General features: G+C 36.2%; 1 protein-coding gene across 1 annotated transcript in view; it reads right to left on the bottom strand.

Moving 5' to 3' along the window:
• Nucleotides 1-725: 725 nt before the first annotated feature.
• LOC306849527 (potassium channel subfamily T member 2-like) overlaps nt 726-17405 on the bottom strand; it is a gene marked incomplete at both ends in the record, with an annotated part of 92094 nt that continues 75414 nt past the window's right edge. Inside the window, 15 exons of the mRNA XM_079384628.1 lie at nt 726-843; nt 1078-1162; nt 2114-2459; nt 2543-2671; nt 2799-2882; nt 3757-3858; nt 3954-4065; nt 4143-4277; nt 5574-5645; nt 6040-6212; nt 6320-6425; nt 7652-7970; nt 9828-10078; nt 10167-10319; nt 13313-13421. Coding sequence (XP_079240754.1) covers nt 726-843; nt 1078-1162; nt 2114-2459; nt 2543-2671; nt 2799-2882; nt 3757-3858; nt 3954-4065; nt 4143-4277; nt 5574-5645; nt 6040-6212; nt 6320-6425; nt 7652-7970; nt 9828-10078; nt 10167-10319; nt 13313-13421 — 2294 coding nt within the window. The remainder of the gene's footprint in view (nt 844-1077; nt 1163-2113; nt 2460-2542; nt 2672-2798; nt 2883-3756; nt 3859-3953; nt 4066-4142; nt 4278-5573; nt 5646-6039; nt 6213-6319; nt 6426-7651; nt 7971-9827; nt 10079-10166; nt 10320-13312; nt 13422-17405) is intronic.

The raw sequence follows: 17405 nt of genomic DNA, 5'->3' as shown, positions 1-17405 counted from the left end.
ATTGCGAGACATCAAATCAGAACTGCGAGATATATACTTACAATTTGGACTTTTCTTCTCAGAATTGCGAGGTTATATCATGGTATTCTGACTTTATAACTCGTAATCGCGAATAAAAGTGAGAATTTCAAGTTTTTATCTCGCAATTATGACTTTATAAATCGCAATTGTGAGTTTATATAGTGCAATTCTGTGAAAAATTGGCAGAATTGTGAGATAAAAAGGTCGCAATAACCTTTTTTTTATTTTTTTTATTCAGTGGCGGAAATGGGCTTCCATAGTGACTTGTATTCCAAAATGAAACAAATATATTTAATTATCATGAAAATAATATCACAATTCAAAGCAGTCTTAAAAAGCTTAATTTTCTTTATGCAAAACATCTTTTTTTTTTCTTTCTTCTAATTTTGGCATTTAATGTGATCTGGACAGGCTCTTGACGGTTTTTGTAAAAAGCATCCATTAGTTGATTCAAAGAAAGCTTAAAAAATCATGTCCTCTCAACAGTTTCAGTTGTTTTGTCTATGTAGCATGAAAGCTAATTGAAGGCAACTAAAAGCTAGATCACTTTTTACAGTGTAGATTCAGCTCACAGTCCCATCTGCACAGGTAATCCTCTCTCTCTCTCTCTCTCTCTCTCTCAACCGTAAACACACACACACACGCACATATATATAAGTACGTCCCCATGTTCTCGTGCTGCTGGTGGCCTGTGGTGATTGTGTTTATAGATGAGTGCTGTCCTGTGTGTCAAATCTGTGTCCCTCCGCTGGGCCTGCACTGGGCTTGCGACCGCCGGCCTGGTTAGGCACTGGTGACAGAAGGTCTGGTCTGATCAGATACCTGCAGGAATGACCACATTCACTGTGCTCAGTTCAGATTTGTTGCACAAACAGCCACATGAGTGTTTCCTGAACAGAACACAATACTCTAACAAGCATAAAAATGCATAGCACACACAAATATTGAGTAAAACTATTTTTACATTACATTGTAAAAATTACATTTTTAATTATTCACGTTTGAGGCACCCCAAAAAATGCCTTAAATGCTATCTTGTGATTTCATCGTACTCACACGACATCATGGAGCTCCAGGCGTGTGTCAGGTGAAGGGTTGATAAGAATATAAGACAGTCTGTTGCCCTGGTCCGTCATCCCATCTGACATAAGAAGAGCAGGACAAAAGACTATAAATTACACTCTAAACACAAGATACCAACTATAAACATACAGAATTGGAACAGACGGCAAAATGTTTGAATGATTCATTTTGTAAATTTTCCTGAAGGAAGTATCAAGTTACTTGGAGTATCCAGAGAACATTATTATTATTATTATCATTATTAGTGTAATATATTTTATAATAATATTTATTGTTAGATTGTTTTTCTTTACTGTTAAACTGCTACATGTACACTACTGTTTAAAAGTTAGATTTTTTATGTTTTAAAGTCTCTTATGTTCACCAAAACTGCATTTATTTCATCAAACATACAGTAATATTATAAAATTAAATAAAATAACATTTTTCTATTTGAATATATTTAAACATGAAATTTATTCCTCTGAAGCAAAGCTGAATTTTCCCGCATCATTACTCCAGTCTTCAGTGTCAAATGATCCTTCAGAAATCATAATAATATGCTCATTTGCTTCTTATGAAACATGTCTTATGTTGAAAACAACATTTTTTGTGGAAATCAATCCCTTTTCTCAGGATTTTATTGCTTTGATGAATAAAAAGTAAAAAAAAATCTTTAAATCTTCAGTATGATTGTAAATGTCTTTACTGTCACTTTTGATCAATTTAACGCATCCTCACAGAATGAAAGCAATAATTTCTTAAAAAAAAAAACTGTACCGACCCCAAACTTTTAAACAGTAGTATAAACAAAACAGATTAAATGTTTTATTCCTTGTGCTATCAAGAGAACAGTGTGGAAAACATGCCAGATTTGTATTATTTTTTATAATTTTTATCGAATTTTTACAACTTTCATTAGACATCGAATCTATTCAGCTATAACGCTGATTGATTTACATAGATAGCCTATTAGATATGCAATTATATTTTTAGCTACAGTATATCACCCAGCGGTGTGCACACTCACTAAATCCAGATGGCGAGAGCCCCAGGTGCTTCATCCGTGTGCGGACCAAAGCGTTGAGCTCCTGTCTCTCGGAGCGGCGAAACAGGCTGAGTCTCTGCTGGCTGATGCGCTCGGCGGCGCTCCCCACTCCCTTGGCCCCGCTGGAGCCCCGCCCACCTTTACGACTCAACCGCCGCGCCCACTGCATGCTCTTCCTCCTCAGGAGCGGGTGGTCCATGGCCTGTGATGATGAGGAGGAGGGAGGCTCGGACGACGTGGAGTTACGGTGAAGACCGGAGCGGCAGAGCAGAGGCTCGCGGGCTTCACGCGTATCCTCGTAGTCCTCCACCGTGATGGACACCTGAGACTGAGACAACCACATGGTGGACTCATTCCTCCACTGAAACGCATTAATAACAAAAAATTACAGAAAGACGCACAAGCAGGTACCTCTGAGACAGGCAGTTTATGCGCTTCAGTGCGGTAGATGCCGATGGGAATGTCTCCTGTCGACGAGCACAGCTTCTGGTAGAGACGGCCGTAAGTGCGAATCCACAAATCCTCCTCTGTGATCTTCATCTACAAGGGACATCAGGGCAATATCATCATCGTCATCATCAATGTCCTCAATTTCATTATGACCACCATCATTATGGGCATAATTGTCCAGATGCAGTCTCATTATAGATTGAGTGATTGTACTCACAGCACACAGGAAGCCAGATCCAGGCATGGAGTCGAGACCTAGCAGCAGTCTAGTGATGGAGATCATGTAGTCCTTCACAAAGGACTGCAACACACACAAAAGTCAGACACTAGAAATCAGACACTAATGACTCTACAAGTATTTCAGTCATTCTGTGAATATTTCAGTAGACTCGAGAAGGCCAGGGTAGACTCCATATTAAATAGATAAAACAAAGTTATGTAAGGAACAGTGTTCAATAGCTTTTGTTGAGTATAAGTGATGAGAATGGCAAGGAATTTAATTAAATTTCATGATTACATTTCCTTTTTTCCATTTCCTGAGTTTGAGAGAGAACTGCAAGACTTTTTAACTCATTCATTGGAAAAGCCACTCACAGGAGTATTTGTAATAATATATATATATATATAATATATAACAATATTAAATATTGTTAAAAATATTAGAAATATTGGTAAATTGGTAAGACATTTTGTTCAGAGTTATGATTAAATTTGAAATCTGAAAATTTCACATAATGTGCATTTGATTTTGAACTCTATGCAGCTTCCCATACTACTTTCCAATGGAAATGATAGTGAAAAAGCAGCTTAACTCATTCTATGACTCTGTAATTTGACAAGGAATCTTTTTTTGAAGCAGAAATGTGTTTGTATATTAATTGTAGCAGTTAATAATTAAAATACAAAGTTATTAATTACATATTAACAATTATTAAATTATTATTATTAACATATTAAGTTATTAACAATTATTAAAGCATGAATCACAATCACTCAGTATGACAATTCCTTAAATGGTTTCCCACACATCACAATCTTTGCATTTGGACAGAGACAAAGTATGTGTGAAAGCATATGGTCTATATTATTTATATGAATTTCACTATGTATTTACATAATGAAAGACAGAACAAACTGTAGTTTAGTCATGTGTGGATCACCTGCATTGTAGTTACCTGATACAGCAGCGTGTCTAACATACTGACACTAAACACCTTCCCAGCTGCAAACGGTAATCTGAACATGAACACCAGGTTAGAGCCTTTCTCTCTCTCTTTCTACAGCACAAATGGAGCAAAAGATAGGATATCAAGTTATTTTAGTCTGTTCAGAAAACAAATGTGTTTTATATTGTATTGCATTCATGTCTCACTTTTTCCAGTTTGGAGAGAGTTAGAGAATAGTGGTCTTTCACTTTGAACTGCATGAAGCGCATGTTGGCCGGGTGGGTGAGTTCAGTTATGATACTGAGAGCTGGAAAAAGCCTTTGAGAAACAGTGAGGAGAGAGTGTCAAGTCCCCAAATGCCTCAAGCTGAATGACATACATGTGGAAGGACCTACCTGAAGAGCGTCTGAACATTAACAATGGTCTTGGCATCAGCCATGTAATCCTCCTCAGCGATCATGGAGCTCTCTTTGTCCACCACAACCATGGTGTCAGCAAACGTCACACCACAACGCAGAAGACTATCCAAACTGAGGGATCAGTAAAATGACACAGACAGAGACACTAAAACTACAGTTAACAGAACTGAAGCAACCATTGAACTAATGAATAAAAACGAATATTTTGATAATACTTCATGCCTGTAACAATGCTTTGTGAAGGTATTCCTAGAGGTAAGAAATAATGACTGTTTTCAAACAGGTTTTCAAATTCATACCTTTCCTTAACCCTTGCTCCTTTTTCTTAAGGCCCTGTTTACACTTGGTAAGTAGGTATTAAAAAGCATTTTGGTTGATCGGATCACAAGTAGGTGAGGGAGACACATTACATTACACTTGCTGTTTTAATCTGCCTCTTTTGTCCAATTTTGACCACTTTATGACCACTTTCCTGATTTCTTTGAGGGGAGAGTCAATGGGTGGGTGTTTTTAGGGGCTTTTTCAGATCATTCAATCTAATATTGCGAAATAAGCTTGCCCAGCCTGTTGGAAAAACCAGCATATGCTGGTTAGGTATGTATTGCAGCTGGTTTGAGCTGGTCCTTAGTTGAGTACAAGCACGACAGTTAGCGGAAGCTAGAGATTACGGTTTACAACGTTTTAAATATGGATATTATTCTTATACAAATTAATTTCTTCGCTTCAGAAGGCATTTATTAACCCCCCTGGAGCCATGTGGAGTAGTTTTTTTATGATGGATGGATGTACTTTTTTGGGCTTCAAAATCTTTGGGCTTGACCAGCATTCACTGCCATTATAAAGCTTAGAAGAGCCAGGACATTTTTTCATATAACTATGATTGAGTCTGAAAGAAGAAAGTCATATACACGTAGGATGGCTTGATAGTTAGTAAATCATGGTGTGATTTTCATTTTTGGGTAACTATCCCTTTAACTAGCGTTTCAAGACTACAGTCACACTACATACATTCATACTACATAGAACATACTTTTTAAACAGTCACAAGGATTACCTACTCAGAGAGAATGAGCTTTCATAAGGAGCCAGCCACTAGTTTTGTTTCTGAATGGATCAGTGTGTTTGAACAAATCAGCCAAATGAATGATTTAATGACTCACACTTGTCACCACCTACTGATGGCTACTGATGTAACTTACAGAACGTGTCATTGAAAAAACCCTCACTAATGTACCGACTGACTGTCTGTCTGGAACAAACAAAGAAAATGGACTGATACAAACAATACAAATTTCCCAGTGCTGTTTGACTGTTTATCAGCACGCAAACTCAATCACCAGAACTAAATGTTGTACAATACATACATGTGAACACCTTCATACAAGCTTCAAGCAAAGGTTCTCTTACTTGTCGATGGAGCCCACTGTGTAGAAAACCATAGGAAACCAGCAGATGGCCTCCAGGAAGTCTGCCTCAGGTCTAGCAAACAGCACAGAAAGAGACATTGAGAATCTGAGGTGATGCCTTGACAAAAACATGCAAAAAGAATTAGCAAGGTCTCAGTTGTCTCTTTCCAATTATTTTAAGAAACCGACCCAATGTCTATAAAAATCACACCGCTTCGCCCTCCTCCAGGGCATCTAAATAATGAAATCCAGCCTGCAGCTGCTCCCCAGTGTACATCCAATTAGGAAAAACAAGATGACTCAGAGTTTTATAACATTTGATTGCATTATATGACAATGAATCTCCCCATATTAGTTTTCTGTTACAGGAGAACAGATGATTATGTGTCATAATAAATACAAAGCAATGGATAATATCTAAAGGCTCTACTCTTTCTTAATGTTTCTTAATGTTTTAGGACACTCACACATTCTCCAGTAGCAAAACGATGGGGTTGAGCTCCTTCCTGGGCCGGTAATACGCCCGCAGCGGAACGATGAAGTTATAGAGGCCGTTTCCAGCGCTTTCTGCAGACACGATAATCAGTTTGTTTTTAAAGCCGTATGAGCGAGCGTCCTCGAAGGGCATATGACGACAAGCCTGAGAAGATAATCTGCTGTTAGGAGGTTGTGCTGTGAGGGTGTAGCTGGTGAGCTTCTGTGAACTGTCATACCATATAAAAGATTTGAAAAGAGGCAGACATTCACCTTATCCAGGCGCAGACAGCAAAATGACATTTTCTCCTGCAGGAGGTGGCAGAGGGCGGGAGAGCTGCCGATGTATGGAGAATTTAGCGGGTATCCTTTGACCCATCTGTGTGAGAAATACAAGAATAAACAGTCTCAGACAAACAGCTGCACTATCATTCAAAAGTTCGGGGTCAGTACAATTTTTTTATGTCTCTTATGCTCACCAAGGTTGCATTTATTTTAAACACAGTATAAACAGTAAATAGTAAAATATTAGAATTTAAAATAACCGTTTTCTATTGTAACATGATTTAAAATGTATTTTATTCCTCTGATGCAAATCTGAATTTTCAGCATCATGACTCCAGTCTTCAGTGTCACATGATCCTTCAGAAATCATTCTAATATGTGAATTTGCTACACATTTTTTTTAAACAGTTTTTTTTTTAAAACAATTTTTTTGTGGAAACTGCAATACAGCATTTATTTGAAATGTTGTTTTGTAACATCATAAATGTCTTTACTGTAAGTTTTGATCAGGTTTAATGTGTCTTTACTGAATAAAACCATTCATTTCTTCAAACAAACAAACAAACAAAAAAGTTCTAAATGGTAGCATTGAAAATTCAGTGTTGCCATCACAGGAATATAATTTAATTTGAAAACTTAAATTTGAAAATGTATTACAATAGAAGTTACAAACTAACAATATTTCACGGTATTTCTGTTTTTACTGTGTTTTGATCAAATAAATCGCGAGCAGCCATGGCCTAATGGATAGAGAGTCGGATTTGTAACCCAAAGTTTGCAGGTTCGAGTCTCAGGTCCGTCAGGGATTGTAGGTGGGGGAAGTGAATGACCAGCGCTCTTTCCACCACAACTTGAGGTGAGACCCTTGAGCAAGGCACCAGACCCCGGGCGCCGCAGCATTGGCTGCCCACTGCCCCGGGTGTGTGTTCACTGCTGTGTGTGTGCACTTGGATGGGTTAAAAGCAGAGCACAAATTCTGATTATGGGTCACCATACTTGGCCACACGTCACTTCACTCTCACTTTCACTAAATTTAGCCTCGGTGAGCATTAAAAAACTCCAAACTGTAGCATATCTGCAATGAAATCAATACTTTCTATTTTTTTTAATTCTGACGATTGCTGTATAAAAATAACAAAAACAGTGGTTTGTTACACTTCAGTCAATTCCTGTCTGGTTGGCCAAAATAAGCTGCAAAGTGGACCAGACTTTATGCTAATAGTCAAACGTCTGGCTTCATGAGACTAATGAGGTCTAGACCAAAACCACATTTATGTGGTCTAGAGACCAGGACCTGGTCCTGCATGATCTAAAACTCACTCGCAGTGTGCTCCCAACCACTGGCCTTTCTGCTCTCCCCCCTCCTCCTCCTTCCCCTCCTCTCCTCCCTCGTCCTCCGATTGGTCCCCTAGTAGGTCAAAAGTAGCGTTGTGCACCCCATCAACCACCTCCAGGACGGGGGCAATGCTGTGTCTCCTCTCCTCCCCTGAGCCACTCATGGAGGGCAGCGTTAGTGTGTTACAGCCGCCCACCTCTGTCCTGGAATCACTCCTGCTCACACTCCTGCAGCCCAGAGCCGACGGGCCCGAGCCTTCTGGACTGCTGTCACTGGAGTCCTGCAGGTCTATGGCTACCGTGCCTGTTAGAGAACCAAACACATTTATGAGTTAGAGGAAATCAAATCCTGACTTTGGTAACACTTTATAATAACGTCCAGTTATAAGTGATTAGTTAATGATTAACTAATCATTTACAAAACATTCATAAGCGATTAATAAGTGATATGCTAACAATTTGTGTATGTTTTGTTAATTCATTTAAAAGTCATTTACAAGTAATTAGCTAATGATGAACTAATCATTTACAAAACATAACTATACATTCACAAATGATTAAGTAATATGCTAACGATTTATAAATCTGTCATAAGTTATCTTTATAAATAGCATCATGAAATAATCAAACAGATCCTTAATGGTTAATAGTTGTAAATGTTTTACAAACCTTCCAGGTTACAGGTTGTTTGTGAATATATATATATATTTACGCACACACGACTGGAAACCATAAAGTTTGTAAAACATTTACAACTGATGAGTAGTTTACACTTTAGATTAGGGGATGCAGAAAGCTTTGTAAATGATTTATAATGTTTATTGAGATAATAGTACAATGTTGACATTTCAATGATCTATAAGTGATTAATAATATATTAACTAGTAACTATTAACCATTAAGGATCTGTTTGATTATTTCATGATGCTATATTTAAAGATAACTTATGACAGATTTATAAATCGTTAGCATATTACTTAATCATTTGTGAATGTATAGTTATGTTTTGTAAATGATTAGTTCATCATTAGCTAATTACTTGTAAATGATTCAAAACTTATTCTACAAAACATAGATAAAAATATTAACATATCAATTATTAATCATCTATGAATGCATAGTTATGTTTTGTAAATGATTAGTTCATCATTAGCTAATTACGTGTAAATGACTTTTAAATGAATTAACAGAACATACACAAATTGTTAGCATATCACTTATTAATTGCTTATGAATGTTTTGTAAACGATTAGTTAATCATTAACTAATCACTTATAAATTACTTACAACTGGACGTTATTATAAAGTGTTACCCTGACTTTATTAACTTTCTTATTGCACATTTATTGTACATTATTAATCAGTGCAGAATTATTCAAAAAAAAAAAAAATGCTAGTCTTAATATTTCATGAAAATCGAATAACTTTCTCAGGAGAATAGAGTTTTAGAGAAAGGGAGTGTGGTTAAAAAGAAATGGTATAAATTAGCAGATCGCCTCTAATCGCTTACAGCACCTTCAATCAAACTACTCAAGTCCAAGATACAGCAGAACTGAGTTCCAGTGCTTTTCACTAGATGGTGATATTGCACTAAAATGGGACTTTGTTAGAAGAAAACCCTACCGAAATTATGCGAGAAATTTAACAACTGTGTTTCTCATTTTCTGTCTAAATCCATATCACGTTCACAGTAAAGAACAAGAGTTACTGTGTTCTACTGATACTGAACTGCATTACTGCATTACATAGTACTTATGGAAATTATGAAAAATAACAAATAATTTGATTGTTAATCAGTGCAGAATTATTTAAAAGAAAGTTTTCATAGTGAAAATAATTCCCATGATAATCACGATCACGATCAAACTCAATGAGAATAGAATTACATTAATATTTCTCAATAAAATAAGGATAAGAATAATAAATTACTTGGACTTATATGAACCAAACATTCTACCAAAGAATATTTTAAATAAAAAATAAATAAATAAATAAAGATTATTCTTAAACCTTAAAGGAAATCATACAGTTTACTGTATGATTTCAGATTCTGTGTGAATAAATTACGTAAATAAATAAAAAATGTGGGAAGGGACCTGGTTCAGTCCATTTAAGGTCCAAGGTTTACGATTGAAATGAAAATGTGAGTTTACAGACTAACCCATGCTGGCTATAATACTGTGCACTGGTAGTCGAGTGAGGCCGTGATAGATTGTCTGCGGGACCCCTCTGGAGTCGCCCCCGGGGCCCCTGACTGGTTCTCTGTGGCCCCTGACAAAGGCTGAGTTCTCCTCCTTGGAGATGTTGATGTAGAAACAGGTGTCGGAGGCTCCCATGATGTGGCAGGGTCCGGGGTTCAAGAGGATGTTGGCTGTGTCCATCCTGCGCACCCCGATCAGACACACGCCGTATCTGCCACAGCAGTTAACAGTGTTACTGTGTGTGTTTACTGTGTGTGCATGAAAACATAGTGATTCACTGCATCTTTATCCAGACTTACTTCTTATGTGCATGAAAGGAGGCAAAAGTGAAACTCTTTCCCTGATATTCTCCAAAAAACTTGCTCTCTTCCAGCCGGATGTGGTGGACCTCATTGGCTGCACACCGCCGGTACATGCGCTGCCATTGGTCGACAGAGCCAGCACCACCTTCCCTAGATAGAGATGGATGACCTTTTGAAAATGTTTTCCTAAAGAATTAAGGGATAGTTCATACAAAACTGAAAATTCTGCCATCATTCTCTCAGCCTCATGTCGTTTCAACCTCTTAAGACTTTCGTTCATCTTTGAAACACAAATGAGGATACATTGTTAATGAAACCTGAGAGGTTTCTGTCTTTTCACTGAAAGTCTATTACAGCAAAACTCTGAAGCTTAAACAGTTCATAAGGAGATTGTAAAAGTAATCCATATGAGTCAAGTGGTTCAATCCCAAGTTTTTTGAAAAACATGATCGCTTTACATGACGAACAGATTTAATTTAGGCTTTTAATCACATTTAAACATAGATCAATGGACATACCTAGAGCTAATCAAATATGGTAAAAGGAACCCATAAGGATTTATGAACTTTGTGAAGTGTTAAAATTTTGGTATAAAGGACTTTCAGTGGAGGGACAAAAATCTCTTCAAAAATTGCTTCAATAAAAATATCTTAATTTGTGTTTCAAATATCAAGGAAAGTTATACAGTTTTGGAACGACATGAGGGTGAGAAAATAATGACAGACTTTGGTAACACTTTAGCTTAGGGACCAATTCTCACTATTAACTAGTTGCTTATTAGCAAGCATATTACTAGCATATTTGCTGCTTATTAGTACTTATAAAACTCATATTAATGCCTTATTTTGCATGACCATATTTTAAATTTAGAAGTTCGGAGCTTGCCATTACAAATCTTCTGGTTTTGTTGTACACTGTAAAAAAGCTACAGTAAGAACCTGTTAATTGATTTTAGGTAAGTTTCCGTACTATGGTTAATAACTGCAATTACATTTAAGTAAAATACTCTTAAAATTGTCGCAAGTCATTGTATAATTTACAGTGAAAAACCATAAATCAACATTCCTAGAATTCCCCGCATGACACTTCACAGAGTATAGAAAAGAGCAGCGTGGACATTCTTCCAAATTTCTTCCACTGTGCTCCACAAAATAAAGAAAATCATATATGAGGGTGAGTAAATGTTGACAGATTTTAATATTTTGGGTGAACTATTTCTTTGACATGTCCTTCACATGTATTCACAGCTTGCAGTTCAGCTTGGGAAAACACTGTCTCTTACAGGTGGGCAGAGGGAATCAAAACCGCTTGATGTGTCTTTGACATGCCTGCGAAAGGCTGGGAAGATGAAGGGGAGGTGAGAACCAGAGGCAGTGGAGGAGTGTTAAGATGGAGGAGGTGAAGAAACAAGGACGCATGACGCAGAGTTAAATTCACAGTTTATGGGATCTTTGCCACTTTGTGTATCGGTGTGTATGCGTCAATATTTTACATTCGGTGGGTCTGACCTGTTGAGGGGCTGGAAGGCGCCTGCTCGCTGCTTGAAGGCCTCTGAAGATGCTGTTCTGATAATAAAAAATGTAACAGTTAAATACATGCTGATGGTTCAGCGAATGAGGACTCTGTAGATCTGTCCTTCATCTCGTCTACATGTATGCATGTGTTTTATTTTAGGCATCATGTTTGTGTAAATATATTCAATATATATAAGTTTTCAATAGTATATATATATATTCAAAGAAGTGAAACAGAGTGCAGCATTCAGGTTCTGTAAGTAAAAACCTCATACATTTCCTCCATCGGGAAAATTATTTTTAACAATAAGATATATAAACCTTTAAAAACAGATCTGTTATGAACTTCCAGGTTGTTAAAGGGATAGTTCACCCAAAAATGAAAATTCTGTCATGAATTACTCACCCTCATGTAGTTCCAAACCTGTAAGTCATTTGTTCATCCTCAGGACACAAATTAAGATATTTTTAATGAAATCCGAGAGCTTTCTGATCCTCCATAGACAGCAGCGCAACTGATATGTTTAAGGCCCAGAAAGGTAGTAAGGACATTGTTAAAATAGTCCATGTGACATCAGTGGTTCAACCACAATGTTTTGGGTGAACTATCCTGTTAATCAATGGTATATAGTTTTGTTAAAATATTTGCGCTATGTAAACTTGGAATTTTGGAAATTTTTGATGAAAAACTACATTACCAAGGGTTCTGTGCAAAAACTTCCACCAATCAGAGTCACAATGAACAATTTGTACCAAAGGGACTATGCTTGAAGCACTTCAAATGACTTACTTGAGTCTTTCTCAACGACTCACAATAAGCTTAAAACATACTGTTTCTGTAGATTTAATCAACAACTTTAAATGGATAGTTTTATATTTCACCATCTTTTTTTCATTTGATTGTCATTCACAATGCTTCATGGGATTGTAGTTCTTTCCCTCACTAAAGCCATTAAGTACAGTCTTGCATCTTTTTCAAACACTTCTTTGCTTCAGATAAAAGTTTGGGTAACACTTTATTTTAGGGTCTCTTAACTAGTTGCTAATTAGCATGCATATTAATAGAATATTAGACTTTTATTAGTAGTAATTAAACACATATTAATGCCTTATTCTACATCCCTAATCCTACATCCTACGCAAAACCCAAACTTAACAACTACCTTACTAACTATTAATAAGCAGCAAATTAGGAGTTTATTGAGGGGAAAGTCGTTGTTAATAGTGAATAAGTGTTCCCTATTCTAAAGTGTTACCAAAGTGTGTAATGTTGTGATCCACCTTATAGCTGGTTATAATGCTTATAATGCTTTGACAAAGACTGATTTTAAATTCCGTAATGGAAAAAAAAAATCTTCCAGGACCAGCATTGCTGAACAAGTGGCCGGACATTAATGCATGCTACTCGCATCCATTCTATATCATACTGTAAGTGCCACATGTATTTTAACACTGGACAGAGGATGTTTTAGTGACACTGCCCTCAAAAATACATATTTCAGATGATAATGCACACAAATGTAGTTGGTCACTAACAATTGATAAGCTAAAATCTGACTAGATTAAATGCTGTAGTCAAAAGTATGGCTACTAGGGATGAATGAATATGAGAGGGATGTTTATACTCACTGTCCTCTAGAGGAGTGAATCAATAAGGTGATCAGGGTGGAGGTGGCAGGACACACACAGTTGAGGGCCAGCATGGCATACTTAAACTCTTCCTCACAAACCACATGGTCTGCAAAATAAACACATGGGAGAAATATTATTTCTCAGATTTCTTATCATGGAATGTGTTTTCATTATGGAGAAATGTTCAATACAAGCTAAGCTCTATTGACCAGCCTCCATTTTATTGTGTATTCTAGTGCAATGATTTGGCCCAAGGACATCCACTGAAAATGTGTGACAGAAATTTCTATTCTTATTTATTAATTTCTGCACTTTAATTTTTTTTTTTTTTTAAATCAATATACAGCCGCTTGGGTATGTGATATTCTTTCATGTTTCTGAAAGATGTCTCCTTTGCTCACCAAGGCAGCATTTATTTGATAAATACAGAAAAACTGAAAAAATCTGAAATATTTTTACAATTTAAAATAAAGGTTTTCTATTTGATCATAATTTAAATATAAAATTTTCCTGTAATGCAAAGCTGAGCATCGTGATCGTGATCCTTCAGAAATCAATCACACAGTTGTGCTGCTTAATAGTTTTGTGGAAATCATGATACATTTTTTTTTTCTGGATTCTTTGAAGAATAGAATATTCAAAAGAATATAAGAATAGAAATCTTTTGTAACATTATAAATATTGCAACTTTTGATTTAATGTGTCCTTGCTGCATATAAGTTTTAATTAATTTATTTTTTTAAATAAAACAATAAAATAAAATAAACATTTTTATTTTAATAAAAAATAATAATTCTGAGCCTGGAAATTAAATCAAAATCTGCTAATATAGAGAGACAAACCCAGCAGAACTCTCATCCCTCCTGATTAGTATTGCTAAACCATTTACACATCTCAGTTCCCTAAATTTGATTTTAAAGACACATATCGCAGGGGTCAGAGCCTCTCAATGCCATTAACAGAGTGTGAAATAAGGCAACGCCTGAGATCTCATGCTCCTTTAACTCCCCTGCTCAAAACAGCTGCCCTCTTAAACGGCCTCCACACAGCTGAGTGAACACACATCAGCTTCAGACCTCGCTGCCATTTAAATGCCAGCCAATGTACCAGAAAAACACACAAAGACAGACAGTTTGGAACAAGTGAAAAAGCTGAGGGCATAAGAAGACATTTATTAATACTTAAGTGCACATAGTAATGTTAAAAAATGAAATAACACGTTCATCCGGAGGAAAATAGCAGGTACTGCACTAATGCCTGTCTCGTGGATGGAGCACAATTTTCATGTGGCTTGCTAGCGGTGAGTGAAAACACATTTACTAATTTTGCTAATTAAGAAAATTGTATTAGCACTGAGGAAAATGTTGACTCCAGACATGCATTTCGCCTATGTTTATACCATTTACTTCAATTTAATTCAATGCAAGCTTGGACTGAAGTCAAAACATAATGGACAGAAAATCACTCTCTCAAAAAAAAAAAAATAAAAAAAAAAATAACAACAGACATAAAAGAATCCCAGGTAAACCGTTCAACCCGGCTGCTCCTCTGAGGATTGCCTCTTTTGCGCTCTCTCTGGGCCTTACCAGTCCTTTTTCTTTGGTCTATTTTTGTTTGTTTTGGAGATTTTCCTTTTTTTTTTGTTCATCAGAGGACAGACATCACCTCTAGGCTAGGTAGCTTATTTAAAAAAAAACCTGTGTTCCTCTCACGGCAGGCTTCTGATCGGAAATAAATGATAGGACTGGTGCCAACTGTTTCTTCATCCTGTTGCTTTCTGCTTCTTTGTTTTGTCTAATTGGAGGGAAGTGGCAGAGTCATTATTGCTTTATTAGGGTGGATGTGTTAACCATGTATGCTCGGGATTTATGATGTTGATCTAGTACAATGTTATTTTTCTCATAGGGTGGATTTAAGAAAATACCAACCATTTTTAGCATTGCACAAATGATGTGAAACATGGACTGCATTTTTTATATGAATAGTCTTTTATACAGCAGGCCAGGAACAACTGACACAACCATAGCTGGATTTTATTGACATCTATTTAAGCACGCTACTTGCCCAAGGAGAGAAGAATGCTCCAATTGTTTGAATTACCTGAGTCAATTCAGAGAAATGCGTAGGCAAAGGCACAAAGAAGGACTGAAGGTAAAATTGTGAAATGAGGAAAATCACAAGAAGAGTAGGACTGATTGTTCTCTGTGGAACAATTTAGAAAACGTTCTACTTTGAAGCTAAAACATAGGTGTTATTTAACTAAACTAGGCTCTGTTTTTTGTACTTTTTGTTTAGTATTGTCACGGGATGTGGTTGTAGAAAGAAGTAGACGAAAGGAGTATTTAATAAGCATCAACACACAATTTCCATTAGAAGACATTAAGCCGAGACAAAGAACATAACAAAACAGAAGGCTTATAAAGACCAGGAAACTAAGGAACAATTGAGATGATAATTGACCTCAGGTGATATATAACTAACTAATAAGAACAGGAAACAAAAAAAAAAAAAAGGGCAAACAGGAACTCACAGGTAACATCTAGTATTGTTTTGATAAGCATTGATTTTTTCTATTAAATGTTTGATTATTGTTTTATGTTTTTATTATGTAACAGTTACTGAACATTTTTTTCTTGTTTAAAGAATTTTTTTTTATTTTTTGCTATAGTGTTTTTCTATATATATAAAAATAAGTAAAAAGTAGGGATGTGATGAGATCTTGTGGCACGAAATCAGATGCGTCTCGCTATGGAGAGAGAATTGTGTCTTTATTACATGCGCGAAAATAAATGATCCGAGAGAAAAAAAAAAGTTTGAGAGAAAAAGTTATCACACTGATAGCAAAAAAGCATTTCACGAGAGAAAAAAAAAATATTTGAGAGAAAAGGTTTTCATACCAATAGCAAAAAATAATAATATTTGAGACTAAAAAAAGTTTTGAGAGAAAGTATTTTCTCATAGAACATAAAAAAATATACATTTGAATTTTTTTTCATTATTTCTGAGAAATAAAATCTCTCTCAAAATACTTTGAAAAAAACTCTCAAATATATATTTTTTTGCTATCAGTGTGAAATCATTTTCTCTCTAAAAAAAGTGTTTTTCTCAAAACGCTTTTCTTTGCTCTCGATGCAATTTCTTGCTCTCGTGACAGATTTTGCTTTCACTGTGAGAATTGTGTCATGGGCGGGGCCACGTTCCTATTGGCCAGTCGGGTGAGCATCGTCTTGTCTTGGGAGTCGAACTGAATCATTACACCATTGCTCGGTTCACCTGCATGATACCGCCTCTGCCTTATGGCTAGTTTAGTTGAGCACGGACACTCCAATGTTTGGGTAAGATGATGACACACAGCTGGCTTAGCAAGTTCAGCATCACTGAAGATTAAACATTAAAAAATAGCACTCATATTCAGGAATGAATGTGTATTATATTATTTGCTTGCTAATCGCTAGTAAAGCTAACCAGCCATCATGCTAGGTAAACTTGCAAACTCACCTGGTTTATATACTATTTTTAAATCAAATGCCAAATGAATGTTTTGATTTAGATAGTTTCACTGTAAGTGAAGTTTTCACTAGCTTCGTAACGTTAGTTCACTGACAACCGGGGCAATTTCCCCTTCATTATCACAGACGTATCGCCTGCGATAATTAATGCGATATGGCTCAGCTTGTCAGTGAACTTATGGTAGTAAATGCCGCTCCATCTGAAAGCAGGTGATGGCGATTTACTACTAATCAAGGAACCGGCTTTACTGACGAGATGAAAATAACAATGTCATCCGATATATCGCCCAGCCCTAGTTCATCATATACAACCTCCTGTACAGTTTTACTCCATGGACTCAGAATAAACTATTTTGTTTTAAGGTCAATATGATACATTTTCTGTTTGAACCTATAACTGAACTATAACCTAAAATGATTATTATTAATGTGTTTAGCATCTGTATCTCTCACTATAGGTAGGCTATAGAGCAATATAACTCTAAAATCTTTGCCTTAGACTATGTAATTTAAATGGAGGAAATACAGATAAGTTGACATGAAGGCTATGCATATGTGAAATATATGCTATAAATATAGCA

Source organism: Barbus barbus (genome assembly GCF_936440315.1).
Source record: "Barbus barbus genome assembly, chromosome: 3".
Classification (NCBI taxonomy): Eukaryota; Metazoa; Chordata; class Actinopteri; order Cypriniformes; family Cyprinidae; genus Barbus; species Barbus barbus.
The sequence above is the reverse complement of the archived record's forward strand: the minus strand, read 5'-3'. Positions and strand labels throughout refer to the sequence as shown.